This window comes from Dermacentor albipictus, chromosome 1, assembly GCF_038994185.2.
Source record: "Dermacentor albipictus isolate Rhodes 1998 colony chromosome 1, USDA_Dalb.pri_finalv2, whole genome shotgun sequence".
In the NCBI taxonomy this organism is placed as follows: domain Eukaryota; kingdom Metazoa; phylum Arthropoda; class Arachnida; order Ixodida; family Ixodidae; genus Dermacentor; species Dermacentor albipictus.
The window spans coordinates 307,929,363-307,946,026 of record NC_091821.1 but is presented as its reverse complement, the minus strand read 5'-3'; the positions used below and the strand labels follow the sequence as shown (position 1 = coordinate 307,946,026).

General features: G+C 46.4%; 1 protein-coding gene across 3 annotated transcripts; it reads left to right on the top strand.

The window, feature by feature from the left end:
- Nucleotides 1–471: 471 nt before the first annotated feature.
- Nucleotides 472–15,955, top strand: LOC139054492 (uncharacterized). Of its 3 annotated transcripts, XM_070531527.1 has the most exons (4): nucleotides 472–716; nucleotides 8,834–9,011; nucleotides 15,675–15,750; nucleotides 15,838–15,955. In XM_070531527.1, the coding sequence occupies exons 1-4, from the start codon at nucleotides 585–587 to the stop codon at nucleotides 15,938–15,940; spliced, it is 489 nt and encodes a 162-aa protein (XP_070387628.1). In that variant the 5' UTR covers nucleotides 472–584; the 3' UTR covers nucleotides 15,941–15,955. The 3 variants fall into 3 exon arrangements, with proteins under 3 accessions (XP_070387628.1, XP_070387630.1, XP_070387629.1); XM_070531529.1 differs by lacking the exon at nucleotides 15,838–15,955 and having other exon boundaries at nucleotides 8,834–9,118; nucleotides 15,675–15,823; XM_070531528.1 differs by lacking the exon at nucleotides 15,838–15,955 and having other exon boundaries at nucleotides 475–716; nucleotides 15,675–15,823.
- Nucleotides 15,956–16,664: the final 709 nt, after the last annotated feature.

The following is a 16,664-nucleotide window of genomic DNA, read 5'->3' as shown; positions in this document are numbered from 1 at the left end:
TCTGCGCCAACACCACTCGGCAGCAAAAACGTCGCAAAGACACAAGGTATATGTGCGCTGAGTGCAACAAACCGCTCTGTGTGGAGCCATGCTTCAAGGACTACCACACGCTGAAGAAATATTAGTCCAAGAGGAACATTTGAGACTGGCGAAAGATTTTCGTGTACGCATTTTTCTTGTGTATTTTTTTCGTGTGGACATTGTTTTTCATGAACAAACAGGACATATATGCCAACACAAAACATTTTTTTTTACTTTACGGTCACTCTAGAAAAATACGGTAAATTTTTTTTGAAATAGGTCCCTCTGAAGAATTTTAATGTGCAATAAAAAAAATCGACCCTGGGTGGTCGCATATGGCGAAAAAAATCGACCCTCAAAGGGTTAAATTCTATGAAACTAAGACTAGGCTTCTGGACAAAACTGGCCTTCTTTAATTGCACCAGATTCTTCTATATACGATACCTCACAGTGGGTATGCGCCATATTTAGAGAGAAAACACTGCGCCTCCGTCAGAGAGCAGGCTCGGCGACCAACGGGCCGACCGAGTTCTTCCCGCATCTGGCCGCGCCTCGACAGGAAGATGGACTGGGGCCTGCTGCTGCGAAGACTGACTGCGGGCGCGATCGAAGGCCAGGGCCAGTGCCTGTACGCGGCAGTGCACAACATCCAGACGGGAGCCTGCATTGCCTACGAGCCACCGGAAATATGCCCGGTAAGCAAAACGAGGGGTGACAACGCTGACGACACAATCCTGGTTGAAAGTACGTACATGTAGACGTACGTGAAGACACGTTTTATTACGACAGCAATTACATGGACAGTCCAGGTGCCGTCGCCGTGATGTTCCGTATGAAGTCCACGGGTGATAACGCCGTCGCCTCGCGCTGTGTGCGCGAGTCAAAGCTTGCGAGGGTAAGCCGACGACCGCGGTACGATCGGGACGCCGTCTTCCGTCGCGCGCAAGGAAACGGGGGGAGGGGAGCTAGGGGAGGGGCGTTGTACTTCGGCAGCATGGAGCCTTCCTTCATGTTCGGCAGCAACTGCGTACGGCGCAGCTGCGCGCAGTCGCGCGGGCTTGGCCTTGAAAGCGATCTGCTTTGGGAGCAGAGTCTAGGAGGGCCGACGGCTCGTAGCTTCGCGTGTGCTTTGTTCTCGCCGCTCAGTTTGCGTTGAAGCGATAGACAGCTGGAAGGTCACTTCACTCGCTGCTGCTGCTGCGCTTCCTCACGCCAGCGTTCATACAGCGAGTGTCCGCGGTCATCGCGTGTGATTGTGACCTGTGCGCGCTGACACCATGCCTAGTAATTGAGTTAGTAAGCGAGTGTTCACAAGTTTATATTGCTGATAAATCTACTATACTTATTATGGCAGCCCACTAATTAGATATCGCAATCGATGCTTCGCTTTGCGGGCGAAACTGCGGCTTTTTGCATCGTTGCCAGCACATCGAGACATATATCTCTCAATAATCAATAAAGACATCGCTGTTCTATAGGGAAGCAGGCTATACGACTATTACGTCAGGCCGTTCTCTGTGTGCTTCTGCAATAAATTCTCCCCGCTCTATCTAGCTGTTCTAACGTAAAAACTCGACGTCTCATTCGAAATAAACGGCAACAAATGGCTAACGCACATATCGTTGATGAGGAGAGATGACGTTTTCTTCGTTGACAACTTTTTGCTGCGAGTAAACATGAAACGCTGTCAAGCTTTCGGGCCAGTTATTTCGTTGCGCTTCTCTCATCGAAGATTTAGATTGTGCTCGCTGTCACTTTCGGCGGAGCATCCAAAGGGTGGCACATTTTGTAATCACAAATAACACGAAGCTTCGGGATCCTCGCACATTTCGTGCGACCGGTTCAAAACGCGCGTGACGCGCAGCGCGGCTTCGGACGCGGAAACGGACCGTGCTTTGCCGTCGTCAACTTTGCGTTTGGCTTCACTTAATTCAATTGCAAATTGCACAAATATGTATACGCGAGGAGGAGTGCGCGATGCAACTGCAGCACCACGTACGTAATGAAACGCATCGCAATGTCCTCAGCCGAGAGAGTGCAATAAGAGGGCGGTTGAAGATTAATATGCAGAATACAAGGTTCAATAGCCAGGCAATGGAACAAATACTCAGTATCGCCAGTCAGCTTCTAATGTCTGTACAGGAGTACGTTTTTCTAGGTCAATTACTGACAGAACACCCTGATCACGATAAGGAAGTTTGCAGAAGAGTGGTTCATACGGCAGGCATTACCAAATCCTGACTGAGAGGTTAGCACTGTCGTTGAAAAGAAAAATGTGCGATCATTGGATTCTACTGGTACTAACATATGGGGGATAAACTTGGAGACTGATATAGGAGCTCGAGAACAAGTGAAGGACCGCGCAAACAGCGATGGAACGAAAAATGTTATGCGTAACGTTAGGAGGCAGGAACAGAGCGGTGTGGGTAAGAGAGCAAATGGGGATAGCCGATATTCTAGCTGACATTAAAAGAAAATGTTAAAAGAAAACGTGTCGCACGTACCGGCGCTCGACGCGTGCGAGTTTCTCTACTCCGGGAAGAGCTCCGCCGGCACTCGACGCGGTCGGGCGCTACGGCGGCCGCGCGATGTCGCCACCCGTTCGTGCTTCGGTGCGCGCCGACTTTCGCATCGAACTTGCTGGCACGCCCATGCCAAGTCCAAAGTGCAACATGGTGCAACTGATAAAGGCAGTGGCGCGATCTCTACGTCACAAGGCAATCATACACAACGATTGGAGGATAGAGACAATGACATTTTGTTTTACATTGGACGCGCGCTCTAAAGTGGCCCCCGAAGAACGTGCGCTGCGGTATTGCGCAATGTCTGCGAAACGGGAGTCAGCGGTCGAGTACGAAAAGTTGGTCTGTGTCCACGGGGGCGTGATCCGCCAGAACATAGCCACAAGCAGCTTCGCTGTAAAATGGTGCTGGGCAGGCCATGTAATGAGTAGGTTAGACAACCGGAGTACCGTTAGAGTTGAAGAATGGGCGCCCAAAAAAGGGAAGCGCAGTCGAGGACGGCAGAAAAATTAGCTGGGGTGGATTTGGAGAAATTAGGAGAGGAAATATTCACGCGCAAACTGGAATCAGCAATAGCGCAAGACAGAAGTAATTGGAGATCGAAGGGAGAGGCCTTCGTCTTGCAGTGGACATAAAAAATAGGCTGATGATGATGGTGGCGATGATGATCAGACTGAGCGAACGAGTACGTGCACCATGTTTCAAAGGCCACCAGGCCTGTCCGCACATGCGCGCTAATCGTGATAGGCCGCCTTGCAGACCTCGGATCGATTACATTTGCCAGGCGGAACAAAACGCTCTGATGTGCTCTTGTCAGACATCTCGCTGGCTGGGTGATTCGATCTGTGAATCTTGGCCGCAGTCCCCCCGCCATGGCGCGATACGGAGAGGAGACAGAAAGTCGCGGCTGTCGTCATAAAACGAGCGCCGCGTTTCTTGTGCGCGCGCTGTCTTATCGAGGCCGTGTGTGAACAAACCTTATCGAATTCAAAAGGGATAACTAGCTGCGCTGACAATTATCGGTTTTTTTTTCTGTTTCTGCTTTTCACCCGCTGTGGTAGCTTAGTGGCTATGGAGTTCCGCTGCTAACCATAGTGCAGCGCGTGCGATCCCGCGGCCGCGGCGTTTCGATGGGGGCGAAATGCAAAAACGCTCGTAGTACTTAGATCTATAGGTACACGTCAACAAAGAACCCCAGGTGGTGCTTCAAAATCAGATCGTGGTATTGGCACCTGAAACCTCAAAAGTAATTCTGAATATATATATATATATATATATATATATATATATATATATATATATATATATATATATATATATATATATATATATATATATATATATATATATATATATATATATATATATATATATATATATATATATTATTAGTCATATAATGAGAAGCCAACAAACACTGACACCAAGTACAACATAGGGAAATTGCATGTGCTTAATAAATAAATCAATAATGATAAATAAATGGAAATTAAAGTGGATGAAAAAACAACTTGCCGCAGGTGGGAACCGAACCATAATTTCCATTTATTTATCATTATTGATTAGCACATGCAATTTCCCTATGTCGTACTTGGTGTCAGTGTTTGTTGGCTTCTCATTATATGACTAATAATTATCGGGTCCCTCGGTTAAACCTCCTTTCTTCTCGTTTATTACATAACGAGGGTCTCGAATCCGGCAACATTGATGCCTTCAGGTAGCATATGTGGGTTTATTGACCAGTTGCCTTCACCCGAAAAGATCACGTTCTCGTGACGCCTGCGGCAAAAAAGACGTTCCACGTCCGCCGCCTAGGTCTGTGAGTGGGGGCGCTGGCTAACACTCCCAGGGTTCTACTAGTACACATATATACCCAAGAAAGTGGATGGGGAAACGCCGCCGCGGTAGCTCAATTGGTAGAGCATCGCACGCGACATGCGAAGGTTGTGGGTTCGGTTCCCACCTGCGGCAAGTTGTTTTTTCATCCACTTTAATTTCCATTTATTTATCATTATTGATTTATTTATTAAGCACATGCAATTTCCCTATGTTGTACTTGGTGTCAGTGTTTGTTGGCTTCTCATTATATGACTAATAATTATCGGGTCCCTCGGTTAAACCTCCTTTCTTCTCGTTTATATATATATATATATATATATATATATATATATATATATATATATATATATATATGGCTAGGGAACAAGAATTCAGGATCGCCAGTCGGCCAGTCTGAAGGAGTACGTTTACCTAGGTCAATTAATCTCAGGGAACTCTGAACACGAGAAGGAAATTCACGGAAGAATAAAAATGGGTTGGATCGCATACGGCAGGCATTGTCAGATCCTGACATGAAGCTTACCATTACCACTAAAATGAAAGGTGTACAATCAATGAATTTTACCGGTGCTGATATATGGGGCATGAACTTGGAGACTGACAAAGAAGCTTGAGAACAAGTTAAGGACCACGCAAAGAGCGATGGAACAAAGAATGTTAGGCATAACGTTAGGCGACAGAAACGGAGCGGTTTGGATCAGAGAGCAAACGGGTATAGCCGATATTCTAATTGACCTTAAGATAAACAAATCGAGCTGGGCAGATCATGTAATGCATGCGTAGGTTAGATAGCCGGTGGAACATTAGGGTTACAGAATCGGTGCCAAGAACAGGAAATCGCAGTCGAGGATGGCAGAATACTATCTGGGGCGATGAAATTAGGAAATTCGGCGATGCTCGTTGGGATCGGTTGGCGAAGGGCAGGGGTAATTGGAGATCGCAGGGAGAGGCCTTCCTCCTGCAGTGGATATAAAAGATGCTGATGCTGCTGCTGATGATGATGACGGTGAGAATGATGTGTATACCACGTTACAGTCAACTTCTTAGCATTTAAACAACACTGACACGGAAGGGCAGGGGGGTTGTGGAGGGGGGAAGGCAGTATATGAATTACTGGTCCGCATATTATTCAGATTCGCGGCCAGATATGTGTGCTCATTGATGATGTCAAGTGCACAAGTGTATTCTTGCCGTAAATGCAGGATTATGACCCTGCTTATAGTCAGTCAGAATAGACGCAAGAACGAACGACGGGCATTGGGGTATGCTCTAGTACACTCCATTCCAAGATATATGCACCCGGTAAAGAATTCGAAAACGGTGGTCAAGAAGAGTAAATATTATATGATGCAGCGGACAGACGCATAAATACACATGCTATACAGGTGCCAGTCATAACACCGAAAGTAGCAAACCATCGGTATACTGGGGCACAACTCGATGCTTGTGAAAAGTTACCTGAGAGTCCCAACGCAAAGACAATGCCTGCCATAATGGTAATGACACAACTGACACGATTATAAACCGATCACAAAGCCAAAGCGCTTGCAAATACATCAAATTAAACGATGATCATGTAGCCTTTACACATATCCACGAAGTTCACACACGCATGTATGCTCCCCCTCCTACACGTGCGTATACGATGGATTCCAGGCCATCAAGGATTCCGAGAAAACTTAAGAGCCCACGAACTATGATACGCAGAGGATCCGGGACCTCCTAGCCTGTCGAAGACACTTACAATCCCAGAAAAGAGCGGGAGATGCAGCGGAACGAAAGGATATATTGTGAAGTCTCGCAGGGAAGTATCAACAGTCCACAGCACACCATCCTGCACGCATCCTCGAGCGGACTCCCCAATCTCACGAAAAGCACAAACACACGTGCATTACTCACACCAGATTATACGCAATATATTAACAGGGACCCAGGCTCCTCCGCTTGTAAACACTGCTGGGCCTCTACATCAAATAAGCACACCTTGTGGGAGTGCCCCGCCAACTCCATTTTCTGAAAGACAATACTTTCGAAACTACCACCCAACCGGCGTCCTGGCAGTTGGGAGGAGTGGACCGCTTTTCCACGAAATTTTGGAAAGCTATTATGGCTGATTCTGGCGCTGGCAGGTCAATCGAACGTGCTGGGCCAAGAGGCATGAGCCTACCAGGAGGCCCGGACTGGGGCCTTAGTTCCTGTAAGGTCGCTCTGATTGTTCGTGTTCTTAAGTGTCACTAATCGGCCGTGTGCTTTGTGTATAGAGAGGGGGTTCACTTCCCCCCATGTCAGCGGGGCGACAGTTGCTGTGTTATGTGGGGTCACAGGCACCGCGCGGTGTTGGGTGACGCGTCGTGGCAGGCGCCAGGAGGGCGAGTGCCGATTCCGGGAAGTCGGTATTATGCGCACGGTGTTGGCAGTCCGCCGACGGTCACACAGACCAGCCTTGAAAGGGACCGCTGTACAAGGTATTGTGGGTCTGGCGCCCGAGTGCCTGACTAATTGGAGGCGCCGCCGAGGTTAAGAAGGACTTAGCAACTCTGACCCCGTGCCGCATGCAGTGAGCATGGACCTAATCTTCTGCGCGTCCGGAACGCAATCGCCAGCCTTGTTGTTGGGTGCGACTGCCTGTGTGGTGTCGAAGGCCAGCTTACAGTGCACGCTGTAGGAATGCTGTGCACACGTAAAGAGTGCATTCGGACGACGGCGTCTTGGAAACACGCACTCGGAGAACTTTGTCTTGTAGACAATAAGTTTGAAGGACAAGGAGGGCCATCCGTCTCCCACATGGCCAAACTTTGAGTACAGCGGCACTACGTGGTGTCGATACCCCTGCTTCCGAGACATTTGCGGCCTAGACGCCGTTGGGATTTGAGGCGGTCTAGCGATAACTTGTTCGGGCCTGGCGTGTTTTGCTGAGCCCGTCACTAACTACGGAGAAATGAGAGGGCAACGGAGTTTTGGGGAAGAAGGAAAATAGCTTTGTTTTCCAATATGTTTATTTTTAAGAGTAAGCCCATCCCTGTGGGTTGTGGCTTAACAAACGGTTGACTCTGATTGGCAACTGAACCTGTGGGACGGGGCAACGGCCCTACCGCCTTTTTTTTCTTTGTGTATTTGGGCTATAAAAATCGGGACGATATGCTGTCCCTCAGACTTGGCTGAAGTCAGGATTGCTGATAGATCAGTGAGCCTCCGTACTATGTACGTTAAAACGAGTCTGGGCTCTAATTGAGACAGTCGAAGAGTGAGACTTTGTTTCTCAATTGTTCAAGTTTGTAATGTATTTGTTTTAGCTGCCATGTATATAGAAAAGTTTACGTATAAATATTTCTTGTACATCTGATCTCTTCGTTTCCTGCCTGCGTTTGATCAACAACTGCCGATCATCGTCCGAGAAGCTTCAAGTTCCAAGGGTGAAGCGAGGACAGAGAACGAACGAAACTTTACTGTTCCTTTGGGAATGATACATTTTATATTTCTCTCTCTCTCTCCAGTTAACACTAATCTGAAATGGCTTCTTATAGTGTCAATGATTATTGACCAGAACGTCAGTGCACTCGGTCACCGATTCTTTAGGCTTTATCGCGAAACACGTGCGAAGCACAGGATTTTGTTTAATGAATGTGGCTGGTTTACTGATTTCGTCTGTTTAGCTGATTAATTCACGCCACACTGTGATTTGCTGGCCATGTAGCATTCACCTCTTCAAGTAATCCAGATGATGTAATAGATTTAGCTGTCTGCCAGAGGCGGCGTTTAAGCACTTTTCTCCCAAGAAAAAAAAAAGGGGGGGAACTTACATATGCAGCCCGCATGGCCCTCCTGGGCATTCAGTCACGTCACGTCACCCTCCTTATACGTTGCTCCAAAACAACAAAGACGTCAGTGTGACTGTGACCCACATGGCACAAGCGAAAATATTAAACTAGCATTGCAATACAACCGAGAACTCGTTTTTGTTGCATATGGTCCCTATCGGGCTTCATCGATTTACTGGTTCCACTTGGGGACTCCCCTACTGGCATTGTACCTGCTAACCTGTGAACTTGGCAATTTCGCAGAATCTCGCGGGAGGCCAAGGGGAGAGAGAGAGAGCTATTTGCTTAAGAGCTTGCCCTAAGCGCACTTTTTTCTTTTTTTTTTCAGGGATACACACGCAATTGAGTAGCGGAGATCTAAGTGTAGATGAAGCACACCGATCAGCATCAAACTTCGAACATATACTCCTACATGTAACAAATTGTAACAAAGTGTTTTTGGACCACAGGGACTTCTTCATCGACTTAGCTTTTGTCAATTGCACCTGCTTTAAGAATTTATTTTTATAGACTTGGTAAAAACAAGCATGGCCTGTCGAAAGACTTGCTGCGGAAAATAATTTTTGCAAGAACAATTTTCTCTCGCAAAGCTTGGCGCAACATAGCCTGAGGACCTCGCGTTGCCCCCCGCAGGGAGTGTCCGAGTCCGAGGTTTGCGAGCTCGTGTCGTCGCACCGGGACCCGCTGCGCATGTACCGCGGTGGGGCGAGCATCTGCCGGCTGCGGTTCACCTTCCTGAAGATGGAAGGCAAGAACGTCGTCCTGCTGCGCAGGCCGGACGCTAAGTGCGCCGTCGGATTCGCCAACACCGGTGCGCTGAGCCTCGAACGCGGTCGTTGCCGAATCGAGCTTTCTTGTTTGTGCGAGTGAGAAACGCGACAGACAGATGCATGACGTCTACATGGCACTGACACACGTGTACGTATAACAATTAGCCCCAGTAACGAAATGACAACGACGAGTAAAGAACATCGATGTTGTTATGCAATTCGCGCAACTGTCTTGTATGCCAAGACAACGCAGCTTATTGATAGCGCCCGTGATGACGCATTGCTGTATAGTGCGAGTTAAGGTCCTATTTGTTTCATCTACGGACCTTATCGCGAGTTAATGCCCGAGTCCGTAGCTGGGTTGTTAGGTATCGACGCTTCCACAGTGTGCCGTCACGTGATCGCGATGCCTGCGATGCGCCGTCTCAGCCTTGTGTTGCCTCTCGCTTTTTTGTCAAGCTATTTCAATGTTGCTAAACTGTGGGCCCATATTATGAGGGAAATCTGTTTCAAAGAAAAATTTACATTTATTTTTTGGCAGTGTAAATGGTGGAAATATTTTCGGTGAGGTCGAAAATGTTCGTGGGAAATTTCCCATAATATGGTAAAGTTTAGGTAAATTTATTTTTTCGCAATGTAAAATGTGGCCTTCTTATTTTGGCCAAGTCGAAAATGTTTTATTCTGTGGTAACGAGTACCAGTACACGCTTGCAGAGCTTGGATAAAATTAAGGACTGTTGCAAACGCGCGAAGGCAAGCCGTAGGTATACGCTCTCCCAAGCAACGAAGGAGCGAATGAATGATGAAAGCGTCCAGCTCAAGAGAGATAGAATTCGCGTAATTTCCAAAACTGATCAACAAGGAGAAAATAAAGGATATTCGAAATTATAATGTAAGAAAGACTGGGGAAGCACAAAAGTATGGACGCAGCATGAAATCAGTGAGAAGAGAACTTGGCATAGCACAAGCCAAAATGAATGCACTGAAAGATAGGAAGGGTAATATCATCAGCAATCTCGAAGATATAGTAAAAGCAACGGAGGAATTCTACACTGACCCGTACAGTACCTAGAACAGCCTCCATTCGAACTAGTAGTGAACAGGTTACAGAGGCTCCTTCTATAACTTGCGATGAAGTTAGAAGGGCCTTAGAATACATGAAACGAGGAAAAGCGGCAGGAGAAGATGAAATAACGGTTGATTTAATCAAAGCTGGAGGAGGCGTAATGCTTGAAAAGCTTGCGGCCCTTTATAGGAAATGTCTCACGATTTCAAGGGTCCCAGAAATCTGGAAGAACGCCAACATTACACTAATCCACAAAAAAGGAAGACGTTAAAGAATTGAAAAATCATAGGCCCATCAGCTTGCTTCCAGTTTTGTATAAAATATTCACCAAGGTAATTTTCAATAAGATAAGGGCAACACTTGACTTTAGTCAACCAAGGGAACAGGCTGGCTTCAGGAAGGGACATTGTACAATGGATCACATCCATGTAATCAATCAGGTAATCGAGAAATCTGCAGATTTCAATCAGCCTCTCTATATGACTTTCATAGATTACGAAAAGGCATTTGATTCAGTAGGGATACCAGCAGTCATAGAGGCATTACGTAATCAAGGAGTACAGGAGGCTTACGTAAAAATCTTGGAAAATATCTACAAAGACTCCACAGCTACTTTAATTTTCCACAAGAAAAGTAGGATACCTATAAAGAAAGGGGTCAGACTAAGACACACAATCTCTCCAATTCTATTCACTGTATGCTTGGAAGAATTATTCAAGCTATTAAATTATTCAAGTAAGGATCAACGGCAAATATCGCAGCAACCTTCCGTTTACAGATGACATTGTCCTGTTCAGCAACACTGGGGACGAGTTAAAATAAATGATTGAGCACCTTAACAGAGAGAGCGTAAGGGTGGGTTTGAAAATTAATATACAGAAAACAAAGATAATGATAAATAGCCTGGCAAGGCACAAGAGTTCAGGATCGCCAGTCAGCCTCTAGAGTCTGCGAAGGAATACGTTTACCTAGGTCAATTACTCACAGGGGACCCTGATAATGAGAGGCAAATTTACATAAGAATAAAAATTGATTGGAGCACATACGGCATACATTATCAGATCCTGACTTGAAGCTTATAATTACCACTAAAAAGAAAGGTGTACAATCAGTGCATTATACCGGTGCTAACATATGGGGCAAAAACTTGGAGACTGACAATGAAGCTGGAAAACAAGCACCACACAAAGAGCGATGGAACGAAGAATGTTAGGCATAACGTTAAGAGACAGAAAGAGAGTGGTATGGTTCAGAGAACAGACGGGGATAGCCGATATTCTAACTGACATTAAGAGAAAGAAATGGAGCCGGGCAGGTCACGTAATTCGTAGGTTAGATAATCGGTGGACCATTAGGGTTACAGAATGGGCGCCAAGAGAAAGGAAATGCAGTCGAGGATGGCAGAAGACTAGGTGGGGTGATGAAATTAAGAAATTCGCAGGCGCAAGTTGGAATCGGTTGGCGCTGGACAGGGGTAATTGGAGATCGCAGGGAGAGGCCTTCGTTCTGCAGTAGACTTAAATTAGCATGATGACGATGATGATGATGATGACGACGACGACGACGTCATTCCTTCTGGCTCACGTAAGTGGCCTTAATGAGCTTTCTGGTTATTGCCGACGCGCAGGTAAAACTAAACGTTGGAAGAAGTAACGACATTCGGAGCTTCATACGTCTTTGCGCCACCAGCGCGTTTGGCAAGGACATGCCCGCATATCAAAAACTGAACCTAGAGCCATAGTTAACTTCAATTTATGAAGAGCTGTGTTATCCTTTAAGCGCACTTATGTGGAGCATGAAGTATATGACTGGTCATTTACAGATTGCCTGCTGGTTTAATACAATGTGTGACAGCAATGCTTTATATTTGAGCTGTACAAAAGAAACGTTTGATCAAGGCACTGTACAAACGTCTTTTTGAAATTTTTGTTCGGCCGGCCTCCCGCACGTGAGCTTACATGGGACTCAATCACGTCTGTTGGGTGTGCTGGTTGAGTCTGCCTTACAATATTCGTTTAGATTAGCCTTGAAGGAATTTATTATTTAGATAGGCTTTGAAAGTCACTTTTCTTTAGGAAGAACAATAAAATCGAACAAGTAACTTTTTCGACGCTTTAGAAACTTTTTTGCGAGCAAATTTATTCACGTGGGAAAGTGGAGGTATGTATACTGTTGAACAAAGAAAATAAAGGGAAATTTCGCCTCTAGACGTGGGGAAAATGCATGACAACCTGGCAACATTGCAATATAGTCGGTCATGCTTCGAGCGAGCGTCATGTCAGTCGGGCTCGACCTATAGTTGCTTCTTGGTTTCTCCCTCAGTGTTCATTTCCTGCTGTCACCAAAGTTGACCTTCTTCTTCTTGCCGATATATGTGTTCACTTTTGGCTCCGCTAATGCAGGGACAAAACCACCATTGTGTTCTCTTTGAGCCTTGTCTATAAATAAATAAATAAATAAATAAATAAATAAATAAATAAATAAATAAATAAATAAATAAATAAATAAATAAATAAATGGAATGCATATTCCCGTAACCTCAATATCTAATAATCCTATGAACATATACGGAGCGTTATATGGGATTGTTTGACATGAAGGTTATGCATACGTTTAATCGCTGCTTTGGCTGCGACTATGCCGGCGCTTCGCACGCAGTAGTTTATTATTTCTTTAGAAGGATCGACATTTGGGCGAGTTGGTACTGGTTGAACGTATTGAAGGGGCAGCGCAATATGACGAAGACAGAAGGCAGGAACACACAACTAACTTTATTTGAAGGCTGTGTAAGCCTTCAAATAAAGTTAGTTGTGAGTTCGGAGCTGTCCTGGGTGTTCCTGCCTTGTGTCTTCGTCATATTGCGCTGCCCCTTCAAGATGTTATTATTTCTTAATTATTTTTTGTCTTCCACATATATTTCAGCTCAATGTCTCATTTCTCGCCGCGATCATTTCAATTTCACGCAACATTGACAGTCGTGTTTCACAAGCGCGATCGCACCATGCAAGGGCCCCGTGTCGCAGAAAATTCGGTGTCGGCGTTGAGGTGAAATTTCCCGTATAGATTTAGGTATTGTCGCAGCACTGCGCGACTGAGGCAGAGAAAGAAGAAGTAGAGTGTGCGCGCGCGATCTCGGGGGCACTCTGCGCCGGCTGGGCCTGGCCTGTAGCTTCCATCTCGGACCTCGTTTCACCCTGTAAATAAACATCATTCGTAACATCCTATATATACATGCCACGCCTTGCTATATTGCATGTGGCATGTCCGGGTGATATTACCACACCATTCTATCACCGAAATTGCCCATACCTTGTCTTACATTCTTGACAAAGTTATTCCTCGGAAATTGAGAATAACAGCCCACAAACAAACGTCATGAAAGAAAACATCGACAGTGCACGCCCTTTATCTTAAATCTTCTCAGACTGAAATAGTAAAAGTACGAAACAATAACAGAAACCTGAAACTGATGTAATTTTTTGGCGTGGCTGTGCACCACCTCTGGGATCGGCCCAGCAATAGGCCGCGTTTCTAACAGAAAGCTTGCCTCCGTGCATATACGGGTACGTGTGAAGGATGACACCGGGCTCCGTTGCGTACAGTGTCGATCACACTTGTCTAGTGGCCCGAAGCCTGCTCCGCACTGCGCCTGCGACGCCTAGCGACAAGCCCTGGGTTCGAGATGTGTTGGCCGATAGCGCCACGCGCGTGGACGCTGCGGCGTTCGCGGGCAGCCAAGATACAGGCCGCAGCATTCTAGCCGTGTCACGCTCGCAGCTCAGCTGGCAGTGCTCGTCTACTGATAAAAAGCCGGTGCTCGCGACCCGCAAATCACGCAGGCCTGTATCTTGGCCGCCCGCGAATGCCGCAGCGTCCACGCGCGTGGCGCTATCGGCCAACACATCTCGAACCCGGTGCTTGTCGCTAGGCGTCGCAGGCGCAGTGCGGAGCAGCCGTCGGGCCACTCTAGACAAGTGTGATCGACACTGTACGCAACGGAGCCCGGTGTCATCCTTCACACGTACCCGTATATGCACGGAGGCAAGCTTTCTGTTAGAAACGCGGCCTATTGCTGGGCCGATCCCAGAGGTGGTGCACAGCCACGCCAAAAAATTACATCAGTTTCAGGTTTCTGTTATTGTTTCGTACTTTTACTATTTCAGTCTGAGAAGATTTAAGATAAAGGGCGTGCACTGTCGATGTTTTCTTTCATGACGTTTGTTTGTGGGCTGTTATTCTCAATTTCCGAGGAATAACTTTGTCAAGAATGTAAGACAAGGTATGGGCAATTTCGGTGATAGAATGGTGTGGTAATATCACCCGGACATGCCACATGCAATATAGCAAGGCGTGGCATGTATATATAGGATGTTACGAATGATGTTTATTTACAGGGTGAAACGAGGTCCGAGATGGAAGCTACAGGCCAGGCCCAGCCGGCGCAGAGTGCCCCCGAGATCACGCGCGCACACTCTACTTCTTTCTCTGCCTCAGTCGCGCAGTGCTGCGACAATACCTAAATCTATACGGGAAATTTCACCTCAACGCCGACACCGAATTTTCTGCGACACGGGGCCCTTGCATGGTGCGATCGCGCTTGTGAAACACGACTGTCAATCCAATATCCCACCGAACGTATACATCAGTGAAATTAAAGAGGCACAAGATAAGGAGGTGGTTGTGCGTAGGTAGGTTAACACTTCTGACGTGACTGTTTTTATACAGATTTCACTTGAGTATAAAATGGCAAACGACTCACTGGACACTGAAACAACAGCATTAGGCAAGTTGTACGCTCTCGTATTGTGTGTGAAAAAAAAAAGATGACTGGAACAGTGTGGTGCGACACTTAATTTCGCTGATTTTCTTGTTATTATCGCTTGTTTGGGAATATTATGTCGGGGGTTTCAAATACGGGTACAATTACATTTGGAGGGATTTAATTCAATATTATATTTATCATGCCATGATAGAGTGTGGTTGAGGTCGTCTTGTAAGATGACAATATCTAAACAATTAATTAAATATCGTGTCACTGTGTACGGACTGTCCTAACATAGAATAAAAAATGATGATAGGAATTTTTAGGACTAGATTGCCTTGTACTTAGCTGACGCTAGCTACCGGCGTAGGCAGAACATAGTGGTCGTTTTTGCCACATTTCTAAACCGCCCGGGTGACTATAGACCTAGGAAAAGGGCTGCGTGCCTCCCACCGAAACCGAAACTGGGAGGGGCTTTAGAAAATGCAGGGCTTTCTTGCCCTCTGGTGACAAAAATGTCACGCTGGTGTGTCAACAGCGAAGGAGGTGGCGAAAAAAGGAGAGGCGGAACGTGACGCGCGCTGTCCACGTCCCGATCGCGCAGATTACGTATGCTAACGTCACAGGTAATGAATCACGAGGAAGACATTACTGGGGTTCGGATGACGTAAGTCTTTGGCACGGGCCAAACAAACAAAACGGCTGCTCTCCAAGGAGCGAGCTGCACCATGAAGAAAAGGGAATGAACGTAGCAGCCGATTCGCGGGTCAGGCATAGAGATCAGGCATGTAAAGGTCAAGTGTGACATCGTTTCATTTCTGGGGCGTCACTGGTGCCCGATTTGACTGCCTCTAATGGACAATATTTCTTTTCCAGTTCTCGTTGTCGCTGTATACTCGGTCCACGAGCCGTCCAAGCTGGTCGTTCCCAAGCTTCAAGAGATGTGCACCATGTTAGTTCAACAGTGTTATTGAAGTATGTTGGCGCTCGCACTGAAGGGAAAATAAATGTAAGAAGACACTGCATTCTTGTTATTCAGTGTTCACAACCTCGACAACGTGCACAAGACTGAAAGGAACGGAACAGGTCACCGAGCATTGGAAACGGGCATCCACTACCCTTTCAAAATCAGAAATAAATGAAGCCGCAGTCCTTCCAATAAATATGTTACTTCATTAATTTTTGCACGGTCGCATTGAGTTGGGGAAACAGCATGCACTGCCTTAATTTACCACTATGGCAGAGAATTCAACTCTCATAATTTTTTGCTCGCCATACGCCGCCGTTGCACCCTGCATGCATCTTGCCGTTGAATGGCACTAACAAGTCGCGACGCCGTTTTTCTTTTATTTGCGTATATTACTATGAGCCACACGAAAAAAAAATTACGTCCGAGCGGCCGGTGCTCTGCAGCTCTCGCCATGGGAGTCTGGCACTTCAACGACATAATAGCTATGTCACATTTTCGAACCCCGCCTTCTCACATGGCCGGGACCCGTGGTTTTCCAACGCTTTCGATTCTCCGGCAACCTATGTTGTATTGCAGTAACAATATGACCACAACATAAGACCACCAGTTTCGAATACTATCCTGCGCGGTGTGCATCATGGCAAGGCACAATCCGGTTGATGAACTTGGCACGGCAAACCAATGAACCATTGCAACGGCAGCGGTAACCAAAAACGTCACACACACAAAAAGTCACCATATTACAGCGTCGCCTATTCGCCGTTTACCAAACCGAAGCAATGTAATACGCGGAAATATTGAACACGGTGTACTATGACACGGAAGCAATAGCTGTAAAAGCGCTAAATTTCTTCAAACTCAGGCTAGACATGCCGTTCATCAGTATCGCAAAACGA